This window comes from Lepisosteus platostomus, chromosome 14 (assembly GCF_059453375.1).
Source record: "Lepisosteus platostomus isolate fLepPlt1 chromosome 14, fLepPlt1.hap1, whole genome shotgun sequence".
NCBI lineage: Eukaryota > Metazoa > Chordata > Actinopteri > Semionotiformes > Lepisosteidae > Lepisosteus > Lepisosteus platostomus.
The window spans coordinates 28,081,610-28,099,399 of record NC_142624.1 but is presented as its reverse complement, the minus strand read 5'-3'; the positions used below and the strand labels follow the sequence as shown (position 1 = coordinate 28,099,399).

At 35.8% G+C, this 17,790-nt stretch overlaps 1 protein-coding gene across 5 annotated transcripts in view; it reads right to left on the bottom strand.

Annotated features, from left to right (window-relative positions):
• The window catches only part of kcnh7b (potassium channel, voltage gated eag related subfamily H, member 7b), a 94,144-nt gene that overhangs the window by 51,148 nt on the left and 25,206 nt on the right, over positions 1-17,790 (bottom strand). For all 5 annotated transcript variants that reach the window (XM_088605447.1, XM_088605449.1, XM_088605448.1 and 2 more), the window contains exon 3: positions 4,832-4,987. In XM_088605447.1, coding sequence (XP_088461573.1) covers positions 4,832-4,987 — 156 coding nt within the window. The remainder of the gene's footprint in view (positions 1-4,831; positions 4,988-17,790) is intronic.

Below are 17,790 nucleotides of genomic sequence, written 5' to 3'. Positions count from 1 at the left end.
GAAAGGCAGCAGGTGAGGTCACAGGACATGATTAAAGGACCCCAGGCAGTTATTGTACCTCTCAATCAATCGCTACAAAAGGTAGTTTTATGGAATCTAGATACCCTTGCCCAGACCATTATATTTGGGCCTCCGAAATCCATTGGTTTATTTTACACAACAAATAATGTATTCTTCTGAATGTCTGCATTACACACATGGATGTCTTTCAGGATGGTCTAACAACACATCACTAAAGACGCTCCACTGCGGGTGAGTTCACATGTGATTATTAGTCTAGTTTAGTCTGCATAGTGGAAGCAACAGAAACAAATGGACGAGACACAAGACCTGGCAGGTAGAGTCAGCTCAAGGGTCCTTGGGTCACAAGATGTGGACGTATGATGAAATACCAAGGCCTGTTTATTGTAGACCAAGAACAAGTGTAGTGAAAAGAATTCCTTTTCAAGGTATTTCTTTTGAAAAGAGATGCCATGTTTTTGAAGAGTTTGATGAAGTTGAAGTGATGTGGGCTTGGGTTTGGAGTAGAAACTGATGGAGATGGTTGTGAAGAGAAAGGTTTTGCAGATGGAGTGATAGGGAAGAGGAGAAGCTTGAGAAAACTTCTCTTTCAGCGATGAAGCTGGATGGGACTAAGAGGCAGGGGACCGAGGGAAAAGATACAGTAGCAGGCTAGTTACAAGGAAACAAAGACTCTTCAGAGATCAAAATTGTCTTCATCTGCACAGCAGATCTGAAGATCCATGATGAGTTTATAGCTTTCAGGAAATGGCTTCCTGGAAATGGAATGATTATGATCGGGGACAAGTGAGATGACTCCCAAGATGTGTGAGTTATTTGAGCAATTGAAATTACAGCTGTGTAAAAAATAACATGACACTTGCATTTAAGTCATTTTTTAACATATGCAACAATAAGAAAAAAAATTATAAGCATGCAACCGATGTTGCCTCATGGATGCCTGTAGACTTATGCAACTGTACCCTGAGTACGGAAAAATGAGAGTTATAGAGATACTGTAGTTATCAAAGTACTTGAAAATTCTTCATAAATCTAATTTCTTAATTCAACAGACTCCTAAGTGGACTAGGAATAAATCAGACACTGCAGTGTTGTGGACTGTTCTTGGAAAACAGAAATTCTACTACTGTTATTTTAATTACATACAGAAGTGCTGTTGTTGAGCAATATCCTTCCTGCCATTAACATGAAGATATAACCTAGGCAGTTTAAGAGTTATAATTCCATCAGGTGAGCCTTAAGTAATAACTGAATGAAATTAAGATAATGGTATAGAATAAAAAAACTTCAGTTTCCACTATTCTTGCAATCTTTGAAAACAGTTAACAGTTGTGCAGTGTTTCCGAATGATGGCAACTTAAAATATTTAGTACTATAAAGTATATAAAACTTTAGATTACAGAATGTCTAGCAAAGAATAAAATAATAATAACTGAAAAATCTAAAAGACATACAGTATACTGTTTGGACAACCAACAAGCATCCAAGCATCCAGTAAGACTGGCCACAAAACCTAATAATACTTAACTCAATGATGTCCATGCTGGTTCTTAGAGCTTTAAGTACGGTTCATTAACAGGATGGAAGGGACGTTTGGGTATGTGATAAGCAAAATAGTTCTGGTAACAAAGGCAAACCTTCATGTGCTGCTCACAGCTGGGTGTGTGTTCAATCTATTTAAATAATTACATGTAACATAAGGTAATCTCATTTCCAGCTTTCAGAATTGCATTAGATGAAAATATGATACTTACTATATTCCATAAAGTGTACAATTAACAAATAATTAAAATCAATGTTTTCTTAATTACTCAACTGGTTCTCTCCTCCAATACTGCTGTTGTTTTTCTACACATCCTTTCTTTTTAGATGTACAAGGTAATTTAAAACACAGTGGATTTTGTTTCCTATAAAAGGCTTAATCTGCTTTTCTTGCACACAGAGCCTTCTGCACCAGCGGCCTAACTTGGCTGTTATATTGCATTACTGATTTTACTGTCTTGTTGTAGTTCAGCTGGAATGGGTGGCTGGAATGTCTGTGGTTATGTGCTGCTTACACTTGCAAAGTGTGTTTTTCAAAACTATTTTAATACCCTTATGACTGATGCCCTTTTTTGTTTTTTTGTTTTTAAATTAATTGCAGTTTATAGTGATGGGGAAATACTGTCTAATTTTACACAGTAGGGTATCAAATAACATTTCAAGTAATTTTTTATTAATTCAGTCATCGAGTTTGGCCATTTCAGTATCAGTTATTAATTAACTCTAGGAAAATAGGGGACCACAATGAAAACCAGGGTAAACGTTAGTGGTGCTGTATATTGTGCTTGAATTTACAGTAAATAGCTAATCTACTTATAGAAAATACCAGGAAAATTTAAAAAATGCAAAACTGTATATTTGATGTAATAATACTTTGTTCAATTAAATTGTTCTTTTGCATCTGTTTATAATATTTCCATAGACAAGCTGTCTTACATGACATTAATTAGATGACACGCAATGTGTTTTTTGATTGATGTTGCAAGTTTATTCACATGATTTGAAAAGACTATAGCTTCAAATTCTCATTATTTCCTGTTAATATAACAAAGCATATGGAAAGGGAATTGTACATGGATTTTTTTTTGTTAAAGGAGTGTTCTCTGTATTTTAATATTTAAAAAAATATTTATTGTTAATTAAAGTGAATTGTTTGCTGTGAAACCTATTGACATTTGCCTATGATGTTCATGAATGCTTCCTGTTACACAGAAAGTGATGGGGGGATTAAACTCCACAGTATGCCTATTTTTTGCCTGTTGCCATGACACCAGAAAATACATTTGCATAGAATAATAATTAGATTTTTGTTCCCTTATGCCCTAAAATATGAATTTGAAATGAAGGCCATAATGTCTAGCATGTCTTTTTTACTACACATGAACACATAAAAAAGACTGTTAAGTCAATATTAACTGCCACATTGACATTTAAACACAAAAAGCAAGTCAGTGAAAAGGGTTAGTATTTCCTTTAAGCAAAAACAGCACTGTTGTGAGAATGAACAAATGAGAATGCACTTTGGCATGGCCTTTTTTCTTAAAGATTTCCCTTTGTCTTCTTGTACTATGCAATAATTCTCAGCTCTTTTTCTGTCCTTTGTTCCTCTCTGTGAAGATCTCAGTCATAGTTGCAAGCAATCAGTTCTTATAATAGCTCTTTGAAGAGCAGTCACAGAAAGGAACACACAGGGAGGCTTATAGACATCTCTTATGCCTTAGGCACCATAGCTTTATTTATTCGGTGCTAGGTTGTGCCATTATTCTGTGCTAAACAAGTGGCAATCTTACTGCTCTAAACCTCAAAAAGGACACTGAAAAGACTCTCAACTGACATTTACACCCTGTGACAAACAAATAAGGAAAAGTAAATAAATACTGCCCTCAGATGTACTACCCATTTTCTAAAATGCAAGGTCTATAAATAACACAAAACAGCGAGGAATTCCAGAAGTGACGAAGCAAACAAAAGCAAAGGCAGCTTTTTTGGAGCATCAAATCCCTAAATATTTAATAGGCATCCAGGCAACAACAGAATTTATACAGCTACTGTTTTATTTCTCTTGATAATCTCACTACAGACTATTTGCCAACTGCAAACTAATGCATGCGCCTTATGGCTGTTGCAATGATCATTGCTGGAATAATATTCTTAGTTTTGATTGGAAATAAAGAAATATTTTTACTTCACACCAATAATTTTACCTATGAATTGCTTGTATGACATCTCCAAGTTGTTATCACAGAATCGTGAAATATTTGAAAATCATATAGAAATTAAATTAATTTAACTATGGAAGAGTTTGATGGCAATTACCATAAATAAATCCAAAAAAACATGATGATAAAGCCTACTACCCTTTATATTACTGTATGTTAAATCAACATTCAGAAAGGGAACCTTTTTGATATTGTATATAGCAGTGTAGGACTGCCCATCTGTTGATGTTTGTCACTTAATAAGAAGGATAATATAAAGAGTAAATTGTTAGTCTTTGTAAAACCCACAGTTTTTAAAGGGGTTAAGTCCCCATTGTGCTAGGAGTTGGTCACCTCACAGATTATGGCACCATCTAAAGAGACTGGACACAGTAAGGCCAGGAAACCATGTTGAGATAAAAATTATATATAAATAAGACTTCAAAGCACATGTTAAGCATGTCAACGGTAATGTCACTGTTCTAGAGAAGTCCTAAGTTTCTGATTGACTTTAGTAAACTGAAAAGCAATGGTATGCTTGATAAGTAGGAGTTTAGAAACTATTGTAATGGATAATGTATTGGCCTTGTGCTATACAAACTTTCAGAACACTCACAATTTTTTGTCTCCTAGAACATAAGGACATTGTAGAAGCAAAGGGGAGACATCTAGGAGCAAACTCCTTGTACAGTATATCTCAGCGTGGGACAGCAGCATAAATATGAAAGCTGGCAAATCATTGAACATGAACTCTTCTGAGCATACGTGGGCTAACTTACTGATCCTAGTGAACCCACTTACTGTATACAAGTCCTGTGACAGCATAGGCAGTAAGTCCACATGCAAGAATTGCTGATGCCATGCATACTGTACTGTATGTTAAGCACTCTATGTGGTAAACAATGACACTACAAAGATCCCCACAGGTTCTCTAGTGCTATGTCTAATACAGATCATACTGAGATAGTGTATACTATTATAAAGGGACAAATATGTTTATTGTTTTAAAAAGTGCATGATCAATGGCATATGTTCATTAACAAACAAATAGCAGTATAGATGATACTCACGGTGCTCAGATTTGGCAGGCGAGGTGTGGTTAAGTCTCTCTAAAGAGTCGCTGCTTCCTTCATCCAACACATAATCGAAATTTAGAATGAACATCATCACTACCCCTTCTTCATTCTTCACTGGGATTATATGAGTGCTGCACATGAAAATGGATCCTATGAATTAAAGAAAACATACATTATAATTTTATATTTGTATATATTGACAAACATCCAATCTTTGACAGCATAATTCACAAGAAACTGGAATTGAAAATGATAACAACTTTTCTCTGCATTATCCTGTTGTTGTCTCACTGTAATTAATATTACCAAATGACACCATTTAAAAAAATAATCCTGATGAGATGTAAAGTATGGCTCCAATATAATTACTTCACATGATCAAATTAATGAGGACCTTTTCTGCAATGTACAGAGCTTGAATTTTTACATTTTTTTTTTTCAGATTTAACAAAAATTGTGTGATTCTTTCGTTTTCGATTCTTTTTTTTTTGCTTTGACAATTAGCCACGTTTACAAAGTGCTCCCACCCATTCTTTTATTCTGAAATTCGTAGAAGGAAAGTTCATTAGCAAGACAAATATACATCTAAGTAAAAGAACAATAAAGAATCAGACTGCACAGTTAGAGAACTGCAAATAAAATTTCAAAACAGTGTGACAATTCTCTTCTTTAACATATTAAAGAAATTGCATCAATTTTCTTATGGGAGTTGAAGAACAATTCTGACATAATAGCTTAGTAGCAATGAACTGGGTTGTTATTTTTGCTGTTGGTGCTGCTGCTGTAGTTATTATAGGAAGGGTATAATGGGTAATTAGATTCACTAATATGCAACTGGCTAAGAAATAGTGTAGCTGGGCATTGTTAAAGAAGCACTGCTGAGGACTGTTTGAGTTGAACAAACAGCTCGTGCTGTTTGCATGTTGTGACTGAATCTGATGGGCTGGGGACATGTTTTGTAATAAGAAGGAACATAGCATCTCTGAAGCCAGATTAAGCAGCCTTCATTTCAGTGCTGTATGTATGGTCAGCACATGTCAAACTGAGCAAGCTTTCAGAGCAAGTGTGAGCTAAAGGGTACACAAAATGCCACAAAAGACTGTCAGTGTGGCAGATGTATCTGATTATATTGGGGAAATGCCCTGGTACTGGTGATAACAGCATTTGTAACAGGTAGGACAATTGTTTGCAAGTGAAACCTGACCTGATACTCTGGCAGGCACTCTCTTGGCCTTTAGCAACAGACGGGAAAGTTACAAAAGAATCACCTTACTTTCATGGTAGAGCGATCTCTTATGTGGTGAGAGAATGTCTAGACCCATTCATACAATAACTAAGTAAACACTGTTTTTTTTTTCCAGATATAAAAATGATGATAAGATACCATGTTAAGTAATGTAGATGCACTATAGCATAGTGAAAAAAATAATACATTGAAACTGAAAATGTTGAATTTCATGGCAGAAGATTAACATTTAACACCACTAATTACAAAAACTACAAATGGAACTAACAATACTGTCAGAATGTATCCTGAATGCACATATGAATGAAAAAGAAGAGGAGCAGAAATACAATGTATGCAAAGGACAAAGGAAGTGAAAGAAGCAAAAAGCTACAGTGGGCCAGCTGTATGGTGGTGCATTAGGTGGCAATCTCCATATTTAGCCGTAGTTTGCAGCTGTGTCCACTTCAGCACAATTGAACAGTAATGTTAATAGATTATGCTGAAAATTAATGTTGGCAGCATTGTCTATGACAATCCTTTATAGCTAGCCAGAATTTAATTATTTCCAAAATCTCACAATAACATTGGAATTGAAGAAACCGAAAATAGCAATACCAGAGGTATGCTGGTGGCAGCCTGTCTTTGTTTAAGCACTTTGAAACCTGATTTATTGAAAATCTGTTCAAGGTTTCCATTAAAGTGATTGGCACTGATTTTAAAATTAAAAATGAATTCAACAAGAGAATGATTCCTAAATATTATTCCCCTTTCAACATTTTATACTGCCAAATGTCATCTCCATCCCCATGGCTTGATTGTGATCACCAGGCAAAATACTAACACGAGTAAAAATATTTTCGCTCTAAATGACCATGATCAGGACAAAGTGTTATTTGAACCTGAACATCAAAATGAAATTTCAGAATCATACTTCACTCAAGGGTACAGCATTAGTGTAAGTGTCTGTGGTCAGCTCATGTTTCTGATGATGGTGCAAAGTGTGTTGCATTTTTGTGTTTGCATATTAAAAGAGCTCTGTCAGGGAGGCTGTTTCTCAGGATAATCCTTAGGCATACAACTCAGCAGACTATAAATAGAGGCTGTCAAGCAGGAACTGAAATGTTCAGAATCAAGAACTTGAGAAGCAAACAGCACATATTCTACTATAGCAAGTATAGAGACAAAACATTTCATAAGGATCATGTCAACATACAGTACATATACTGTATATATCATACACTGTATTTATATATTGACAAAACATTACATGATTATGTTGGCATATACTGTATATATTTATATATGTGTGTTTATAAATACCTGCACACTGTATTGTATATACTGTAGTCTTCATATTTATAATTAGATATAATAATTACAAAAGGGAAGGTAGCTGTTTGTTAAAAAGAAGGTACACATGCATTACAAGGAGAGCAAATGGACTACCATATCTGGCGTTCCTAACCTGTTTCTTGCTTAAGAGATCTTGTTTAACAAGAGTGGGCTACAGATTAAGGAGGAGGGATGACGGTGGAGATGATGGTTGTTAAGAAATTTGTGATTGGCCAATTAGCCAAAATGTTTCTGGGAATGACAAATAATGTTGACTCCCATCAAAGTCAGGGTGCAAGCCAGGGTCTGCAGGCTGATACTGGAGGTGACAGGAAAAGATCACATTGCATGGTACATTAAACTAACTTTTTGTGCAATACATTCCGTTAATGTGCTAAGTATATAAATGACAGGCAACATACATTATTATATTATATAAATAATAGGCATTCTAACTTTTTTGTTTAAATATTGCAGCAAAGACTAATAAGTTATTATATTTTACTTGATCATTTTGCAATTCAGTCTGTACAGTCTATACAAACATGCTGCTAATAGTGCTTTTGCAATGCACATATTACTGGTTGTACATTCCAATGAATCAAAACAATTACTGATTTCATTACTGAATAAATTATCATTGCACGCAAAACAGAAAAGAACAGCACTGTTGTACAAGAAAACAACATCAGACAATAATATTGTTACACATATCAGTGCTTTACAGGCAACTCCCTTACTTCCTACCTAGACTGGTGAACAGTGTTTTACAGTTTCTTGCATTCCTCAAGCATATCCAGGCTGTAGGATAACCTATATTCACACAACACTCTCTCGATTGTCTAAAAACGTTTCTTCAGTTTTTCTGTCAGATTCTACTAATGATGAAACGAGCTGACAAAGAGATGGCATGCTTAGTACTTTTGCTTGAATTCTCCTGGATGGGGAAATGACAGTTCTGGTCGGAGTTCAGTGCTGTCACATCCCTCCTCATTTCTGAGGAATGAGCCAGGGAGACCTGCTGCACCTGTGATGTTGGAGTGGAGGGAGCAGTGCTAGAAAGATACACGATGCCATGTTCAGTCACTGAACTTTTATGCATGGGGAAGCAGAAATGCAAAATTAGAATTGAAACTCTACCCAAACCTCTGCTCAATAACACCAATTTTATAAGTCTGCTTCTGATCAATGAAAATGATAAGATCACTTTATTGGCCATATACAATTTCTTGTATTAGGAATTTGTCTTTTTGCATACCCCAACTTGCTCTCCATGAGACACACAGACAGGGAGAGAAGTTTGGGGTCAGAGTGCAGGGTCAGCCATTTAAACGGCACCCCTGGAGCAGTTGGGGTTAAGGGCCTTGCTCAGGGGCCCAAGGGAGTAGGATTCCTCTGCTGGCCACAGGATTTGAACCGGCAACCTTCCAGCCACAGCCGCAGATCCTTAGCTACAGAGCCACTGCACTGCCCAATCCTGAGCTACAGTACTTAAAACATATATTTAAAATACTGTATATTAATTGATCAATACTGTACACAGCTGTTACAACTGAATTATAAAATCTATATTTAAAATGAAATTCAAAAGGAATTACACCTTTCAGTCTACAGTAATAATCCAAACTGTATGATGTGCTCCTACAACCCCACAACTTGTGTCCTGTTAGGATGTTCATTGGTCAGAGAGGTTTGATTTTATAGAGTTAATGATATGGCTGATATGCAAACATATCAAACATGGTAGTTCAGTTCATTGCTCCTGTACAGATGTTACTGTACTGTATTGCTCCAAATCCACAACCCTCCCAAAATCAGTAATGGATGATTTTTTAATTAAATTGCAGTTGCCATTTTGACAGATTGATGATCTACACTTCCAAAAGTACACAATTAAAGTTCCACTTTAATGTACTGTAGGGTTTGAAGTAAACATCATGAGGAGCTCCAGCTGCTGAAAATCATTAAATCTGTTGTTGAATCCAGGCATAGATAAGAGGTCACTGTCCTCGCTAATGTCCAAGAGGCCAGCAGCAACTTCATTTTCTGCCAGAATGAAGCACAGAAGGAACAATTACAGTTTCCTCTTCTACATTTGCTGTAACCTAAGGTTAGGTTTTGAAACTTCTAAAAGCTTCCACTACACTAATCAGGTCTGTAATTGTCCTGTGGTTGGGATTTGTTAGAAATGCCACATCAGGCAGCCACACTATGTCTGATGTCGGGGTGATTCTCGACTCCGTGAAAGCTTTGGCTACTGACGTAGGGGAAATAAAGTGATTGAATACTTTGCCTTTGCTGAGCCAACAGACCTCTGTGTGCAGTAAAAGATTAAAAAGATCGGGAAGTGATCGTGATGACCCAGCATGAGAGCAATCCGGGTTTGCTTTGGAAGTTAGAATGGTAAATTGTAAACTGATATGATGCCCAGTCATTTCATGACAACTACTGGTTGTTATTGATACTGGCTTCCTGATTTGCACATTCTTCTTGACCTGCCTCTGTACCCTCATAGCCCATTCCTCATACAGCCCATCTGCGAAGAGCACCCATGACACCAAAGGCAGCAAATCCTTCCAGCTGGAATCGTGGTTCCATGGTTGCAAACTACTCCCACGATGCTGCCCTTGTCCAAGTCCTTCACACACTGTGCATGTGTGCTTTCCCATCGACAGTGGACATTCCAAGTTAAACTGTTAGATCATGTGTACTGTACTTATTTTTAAAGACACCAGAAGGAGTTACTGTATGTAAATATTGACTAGGCGCTTACAATGCAATTATTTTAAAACATAGTGTGAGCACCTCATTAATAGTTGGGAAGCTACAGTACCAGTCTTTCGCGATCACTGCCTTTCATTTGATTAAACTTAAACTTTCCCAACTTCCCTGGCATATGTATAGTTCTGACCATGAGAAAAAAAGTCAAGAGCAAAAAGCTGAATAATGTTCAACAGAGAGCATGCCATTATGTATGTCAGTGCCTTTCTTTCATGAAACAACCAAACACATGGTTATACAATTATAGACAAATAGGCCAAAAATAAAGACTCCATTAAAGAAATAATATACAGTATATATTATATATATATTATTTATTATTATATTATTAACCATATTACCATTATGGTTAGGCCTATACTGTATGTAAGAAATAAGTATGTTATTCCCAAAATGCCTATGCGTAAATTCAAACAGAAAATTTTCCTTTACAAAGTCCTCAGCCCAGAGGTACAAATTAGTCATTTCCCATAATGACACACTGAAATTAACTTGTCATACTCTGGAGCACAGAGATGAAACGTAGTCAAAAGAAGAGAAAGAAACTGTTTTTTCTGGAAAGTATTTTCCAAGCTCATTTAATTTCTCAAATATATTCCTTAAGAAAAGTAGAAAATTAAACAGTTTTTCCTTCTGGCTTGATGGCTGATATGTAATAATAGGGCAGTACAAAAGATCCCAGTTGTGCAACTGCAGCAGTTTTAACATTTATTTCTGTCAATTTCTGTTTCCAACCACTATCAGGAGGTGCATTAACAGCACTTGCACAGTTCCTTCCAAAATTGAATTCTCACATTCCCACTGCCAGTAGCGTTAATTAGCAGAACGCTTACCGTCTGCTAAATATAACACACGTCTGTTGCGCTGAATTTACAAGTTCTGCTTTAATGGGACAACTCCCTGCCTTTAAAATCCATGGACTGCAGATCAAGGGGGAATTCCTCCTTTTAATGAAACATTCTTATTCCTCATACGGCCCATCTACCAGGAACACTTATTTTGCATCAAGTGAAGCAAGAAATTTCACGCCATTTAAACATCTTTTAATGAAGGCCAAACTACTGAAAATAAACACTCTGACCTGCATCTGGACTCCTCATTTAAGTATACATGTCACTTTCCCACATTCCAACGTGGTTTTGAAATTCTTAAAACATACACAAGAGTCATTCTCTAAACTTCTTTACAACGCCATGTGATGACACTAATCAATAAATTTGCTTACCCCACACATGCACACAACTATAGTAACCCCAAAATTCACAAATATTTTCTTGACTTTTCATGGGTTTAAGGTCAGTACCATTAAAAACTTAGACATGATTCACCAATTCACTGGATGCAGAAATGTAAAAATACTTTTAAACAAATAACATTAACAGGTTTTGTATTCTGTACTATGCTTTTTAAAATTAACATTCCTCAATATTTTATTCAATATTTATTTGTGTAGATATTCAGTTACTAATGCTATAGAATAAAACATAAAACTTAAATGAGAAAATGTAGGCTTAATAAAGGTTTAGGAGGTAAAAGCTTAGTTCTCAATCTAGATTGAACCACCATAACACAATAAAAAAAACTTTTGTAATTACAGATGGATTTTTCTTTTGTTCTTCTAAGAAAAGTTAATGAAACATATAGGATACAATTACAGTCAAATGTATGTTCTGCATATTCACTAATGATCCCTTCAACTGCATTTGTCAAATACAAACAGATTTTGTTTTCTTTTTCTCAGATTTCAAGAGGGATGAAACTGTATACACTGTATAGTCCAGGCTTTACATTTAGCTCCTGGGATGGGTTGGAGAGCTACTGTAAAGAAACCCAATTTGGGGAATTCATTTACCAGACCATATGGATCACCATACTATAATAAAAAACATAACAACAGGGGGACATCTTATCCTGTCACCTGCTGAATGTCACCTCTATTTTAATTAACAATGGATTAAAGCTTTTCACTGCTTGAGCATTTTATTGTTGCAAACAATATTACCCTTCTAAACCACCAAACATTTGAAATTTGCAATTGCTCAAATGCCATTAAGGTAGGACTTCTTATTAATCACACGTTGTTTAAATGATTGTTGAGATCTACAGTGTAAGAGACCTAATCTTTCACAATTCTTTTCAGTTTTGGACATTTTCAGGATAAAAATCACAGATAGTGCGTCAGCTGCATAATCTAAAGCAGATAAGAAATGCTTATTTTCACTGTTGCTAAATATAGAAAGTACTGTTCTCTTCCAGGATCCAGGATCTCCAGTACATTCAGTTTTAGCAAGGATTAAACACTATTGTCTTTTTAATTTAGATTTTTATGAGGCCTGTGTTAACAGAGTCTGTTGTTCTTTCTCCACTTTCTCAGGTGTTCTTTTAAATTAAAAAAAGCTAAACAGCATTCCATTTTTGGACTTTAAACATACTGTAAATCATAAGCTGCAATCATAAGGAATTAAATATACATGGTTCCTTTTCCAAATACTGTATTAAATGGCATTAATATCAATTGCTGATGCAAACTGGTGCCTGCCTGTTTACTTTAATGCACAATTTCCCTATTATAATAAATATTCTTTTCAAATAAATTTGGGATAAATAAAACAGATGAATTACAACAATAGGACCACTACTAGGAATAAAAATACTGCGAAAGCTAAACTAATTTACATTCTGATGCATTTATTTATTAAAATCCACCCTCCAGCTATGCTGACATAGGTCCAGAACATCAGCACTGTCTTATGTTTGCCGAAGGCAAGAACCAGCAGCATCGTTCTAGGAGTTAAAAGTGAATGGACCACAGATCCAAACTTCAGCACTTTAAACATATATTGGACTACGGGATTTTCTGGGATTTTAAAATTCTGCTTTTATAAAGATGTCACTTGGATTGGTTGTTTACTTCAGAGGGCGTGCTTGTCACATTTTTCACTTTAAGTTAAAACACGGACTGGTGATTTCTACATATATAAATGACGCGACACTGCCTTTGATAAAATTAGTCTGACAGAAGAATTTCACAGGTCTTGTAAGTGAAGCTATGTCACATTCAATCGCTGAACTGTAAAAATAATGCTGGCTTACAGTCACAGAAAAAACATTCTACAACTGGAGATATGCGAGGCTGCAGGGATATTGCAGACCTGTAGCCTAATGACATCAGCACTAATCTGTTGATATTGATTTTACTTAGGGTTTTATCACTCACATGCTACAGACCTTAGTCTAAGAATAAGGAAAGATATCAGAGCTGATCAATGTGTCTCAGTTAGACTGTGTTTAAGCCTGTTCTCTTTTCATACCAAGAAGAGAACCATTGAGGAGGTTTCATTTATTTATGTCTACTGTCAAAACTGCAATTGTCTTCATATTTACAGATGTGCTTAATATTTTATTTGGAAAAAACACACCAATAAGGTTACAGGTAAAATATTTTCCTTATATTTGAAATACAGGGTATATGATATAATAAAGTATAATTGCCCTGTCAAGACTTCAGATATTCTGTATCTCAAACTCTATGCAACTCACATAAATGTATCCATCCACTAGACATAGCTGTTTCCTGTTTAGGTAATGGTGAGCTCAGGTCACAGATACACACAGCACAAGGCAGGACTATACCCTGGATGGGACATCAGGCCATCACAGGGCATTCAAATGCAGACTCACACATGCACATAGAGATCATTTAGAGACACCAACTAACCTAGCTAATTTGTTTGGAAGGTGGGATAAAACTGCATAAAATTCTTTATGTGACCAGATACTGTAGTCAACTGAGAACAAATTCTCATTCACAATGACAACCTATTTTTATGTAAGGACATTTACTAGAGCAATCTGAGACAAGCACCTGGCTTCAGGGTACAACAGCAGCATCCAGCAAAGGATTTGAACCAAAATCTTCTGGCCTGGCATCTAACTTTTACTACATGGTAAACCCTATTTTTATTCATTGTGTAATTCATAACCTGGAAGTAAAGCTGCCAAACTGAATAAGTGGAAAAGCCAAGCAGAACCTAGAATAAAAAAAAGGTATATTGCAGTTGATTAACTCTGGCTGGATACAACTTGCTGAGACACTCACATCTTTCCACAAAGACCTTCAACTCTGAACACTGAAACTCATTTTATCTGGGAGGTAAATGAACACTAAAGAGGAAAATGGGTTTGTATGAGATTTGTGGATGTTCATTAAGTTCTCAGATCCTCGTGTGCTCTAAAAGTCCTTTTCCAAATTGGTTTCCAGTTGGTTGTCTTGCTTTTTGTGTTTAAGAGCTTGAGAAGGGGCTATTATATCTTGTTTGACTGCAAAATCAAATACTGATCTGAAAACATACAGTATCTGGGAGTCCAATCTCTGTTTATATTGTTGGGAACATTATTCTTCCTTTCAAGGCTCTGACATACAGTATATGGCAGAAGGAGTGGTGTTACTGCAGTTGCATCCAAGGTATGGAATATGTTGTAGAATGAATTAGGTTTGACTGAAAACACTACAATAAAATGTTTCGTTACTACGAAAGATTAGGTTCTTCTTAATGTGAAGAAAAAGACAGTTAACAGAAGAATTCTGCCTTACATTAATATATTTGTGGTAATCTGTAAATCTAAAATACAGAATAAGAAAAAGTTTGAAACAACTTCACCTGTTCCAGTGGAATACACTATAAAACATTCATAAAAACATAAAGTAATCTGTCTTGAAACAACAGTTTGATTTGAAATGGCTTTTCATTAATTTTGATTTTAATCAGAGTGACGTTAATTATTATACATCATCTTTTTCAGTGTCATCTGAAGAGAGATGTGTATCATTCAGAAGTACATATTGGCTCTTCTCAGACTCCAGATAATTAGATTCATAATGGGCTATTGTTCGGCTTAACACATTAGTTTTTATCTGCAAATCTCCCTGTCATTTTCACCTAGTGAGTCAGCAGTTTAGATTATATATCACTAAGCTTTATTTACAGAATAACTTCCTGAAAAGCAGCACTCTCACATAAGCATTCAAACCAGGAAGGGCAAATGAGGTTCTTGCAAACAGAGCTCTGCCTTGGTCTGAGTGAATGTCAAATTCAAGGCCTTGGAGAATTAAAGTCTTATTGATTAAACATTTTCTACTCAGCTTCACATCCTCTTTGTCTTTCTGTTTGGATTAGATACAAGTTTCACATACTGTAAAGCATTTCTCAAACTGATGTCAAAACTGATTCATTTGGGTTTTATAGGCAGATTTGAATCTTACAGCTGAAGGAAGGTTGTGAGTATTTAAATATGAGGTCACTGACTACAGATGCAGCCATTCAAAATGGGTGAGGTATTTCGCGGCATACCGCGACACGCCCACCGGGGTATCACGCGGTTCACGTGTGTCACGTGACTAACTATCCGGCGTCGCCTTGTAAAACCGCCAGGGGGAGCTTAACCTCTCATGTACAGCATTTGAGCCTTTAATTTTGAACTGTGTATTACAGCATGTTAATCATCAGTCATTAAAATGTTGGTATATTTTATGAAAGCAAGATTGCTCAGTTGGACAAAAGTACACAACCTAACTTTATCAGAAATATTTATGCATCAAAGCCTTTACTGAAGATATTACTAATTGTATTAATAATGGATGACTTTGGACAAGCTGTATACTCAAAGTATAATTTCTTTAGCACATTTGTACAAGCACTTGGAATCTGTCCAAGCCATACTTTGTCAGGCATTTCGTTTTACTTCAACGGGCATAAAAACTTCCTTGCTTTTAACAGGGCGTTTCATAATTTCTAACTACGAAAATGATTTAAAATGCGACACCTATCATGAAAAGAAAAAAATACACACCAGTATTCCATTTCTCCCTAAACATTGTAAGCTTCGAAGTCTTTAACTAACGTGATACCGGAGTCAACAAGCATACTTTTAGAATTTGATTTAAAGGGAATATAATATGGAATCGTTAACAAGATGTTAACAGTGAAAAAGGTATTTAGAAATGAGTTATTTCAAGATGAAAAAGAAAACATACACGAAACATGGTTTCATTACGACCAGAATCGGTCTTGAGATATTTTTAACTTGATTTACAGTATTTGAGAGGTATGTCTTAACACCGATACTACAGTGCTTAAGTACTGCTCACGTATATGTTTCTAGGTTTATATTATGCATTTCATACGGTCAAATTACTTTTGAGCAACTAATAAGAAGCGCGAAACGGTATGCGTTTTAGTTTCGTTTTGTGCTGGAACCCGTGGATTGATTAGAGATATCAAGTACATACAAGTCATTTTTTAAATGTTGTAGTTCGTCTTGAAAAAATGTTACGAGTACATCATCTATCAACAATTACACAGGTTCTGTTTCCATATTGCGGATTTTGGTTAGGTACAGTATTATCAAATCCAGTGGCGCTGTGTGTTACTTTACTGATTCCCAATCTGTGATTGAAACCTGTAAAACCGGTTTAATTCGTCACAGCCAGCACTCTTCAGGTGTGAGGGTCTTCTGCTCAGAATGAAATGCTAAAATGTTTGTGTATATTCTAATGGTAGTGGGGGCAGGGTGTGTGGGAACAGGTTTGTTCTTCACACCTGAAACATTTTCTCTGAAAGGATTTTCTTAGCAGTTTAACCGATCTTGTTACAGTTTACTATTATTAACCATATTAATTTTAAGTGCTTAATGTAAAATCTTGTAAAAATATATTTTCATTGTTCAAATATACATTAAGTCTGACTATCATATAATAAGTTAAATACAAAACTAAAGAAAAAATAGGGTTAAATATAATTCAAAATATTTTGCTAACAATGTTAACTGTTTATGAATAATAAAATGTATTAACTAAGGAGTAGGATGGCACAGTTGTTAGCATGTTTTTTGTTTTGTTTCTTTTTCATAAATACAACAGTAGTACCTGATGTCTCAGCGCCTTTCAAAATTAAATTATGCATGCAAACCTGTGAACTAGAAAGATAACTAAGATATCCATCCATTTATAATGGTGGCAAAGTGGTTAGCATTGCTATCTTGGAGCACTGGGGTCCTAGATTCAATTCCTGCCATCCTGTGTGTGTGGGGTTTGCATGTTCTCTCTGGGTTACATGGTTTTTCTCCGTATGTGTGATATGACTCCCTCTCGCACTCCAAAACATACTGGTAAGTTAATTGGTTTATGGGAAAACTGGCCCTGGTGTGTGTGTGTTTGTGTCTGTCTGTCCTGTGATGGACTGGCGCTATGTCCAGGGTGTATTCTGCCTTGTGTCCGTTGCTTACTGGGATAGGCTCCAAATCCTCAGTACTGGATAAAGAGATTAGAAATAGATGGACTATACACAGTGTTAGAAACCCACTATGAAATGGCAGCATCTCACTGAGAATAAAATATTTTATAGTGCTGGCCTTTCCACCTCTCTTGCACATCAGTATCCATACCTAGTTATTTAAACAAATTACCTCTAATTATAAACATCTTAATATGCTGGCTCTGTGGATCCGCATCAGCTATGTTTGCCCATTCCTTCAATTCATGTGCATCCAACACAAAGTTCAATACTAGTAACTGCACAAAATCTAAAATACAATCCTCATTTCAGTATCTATG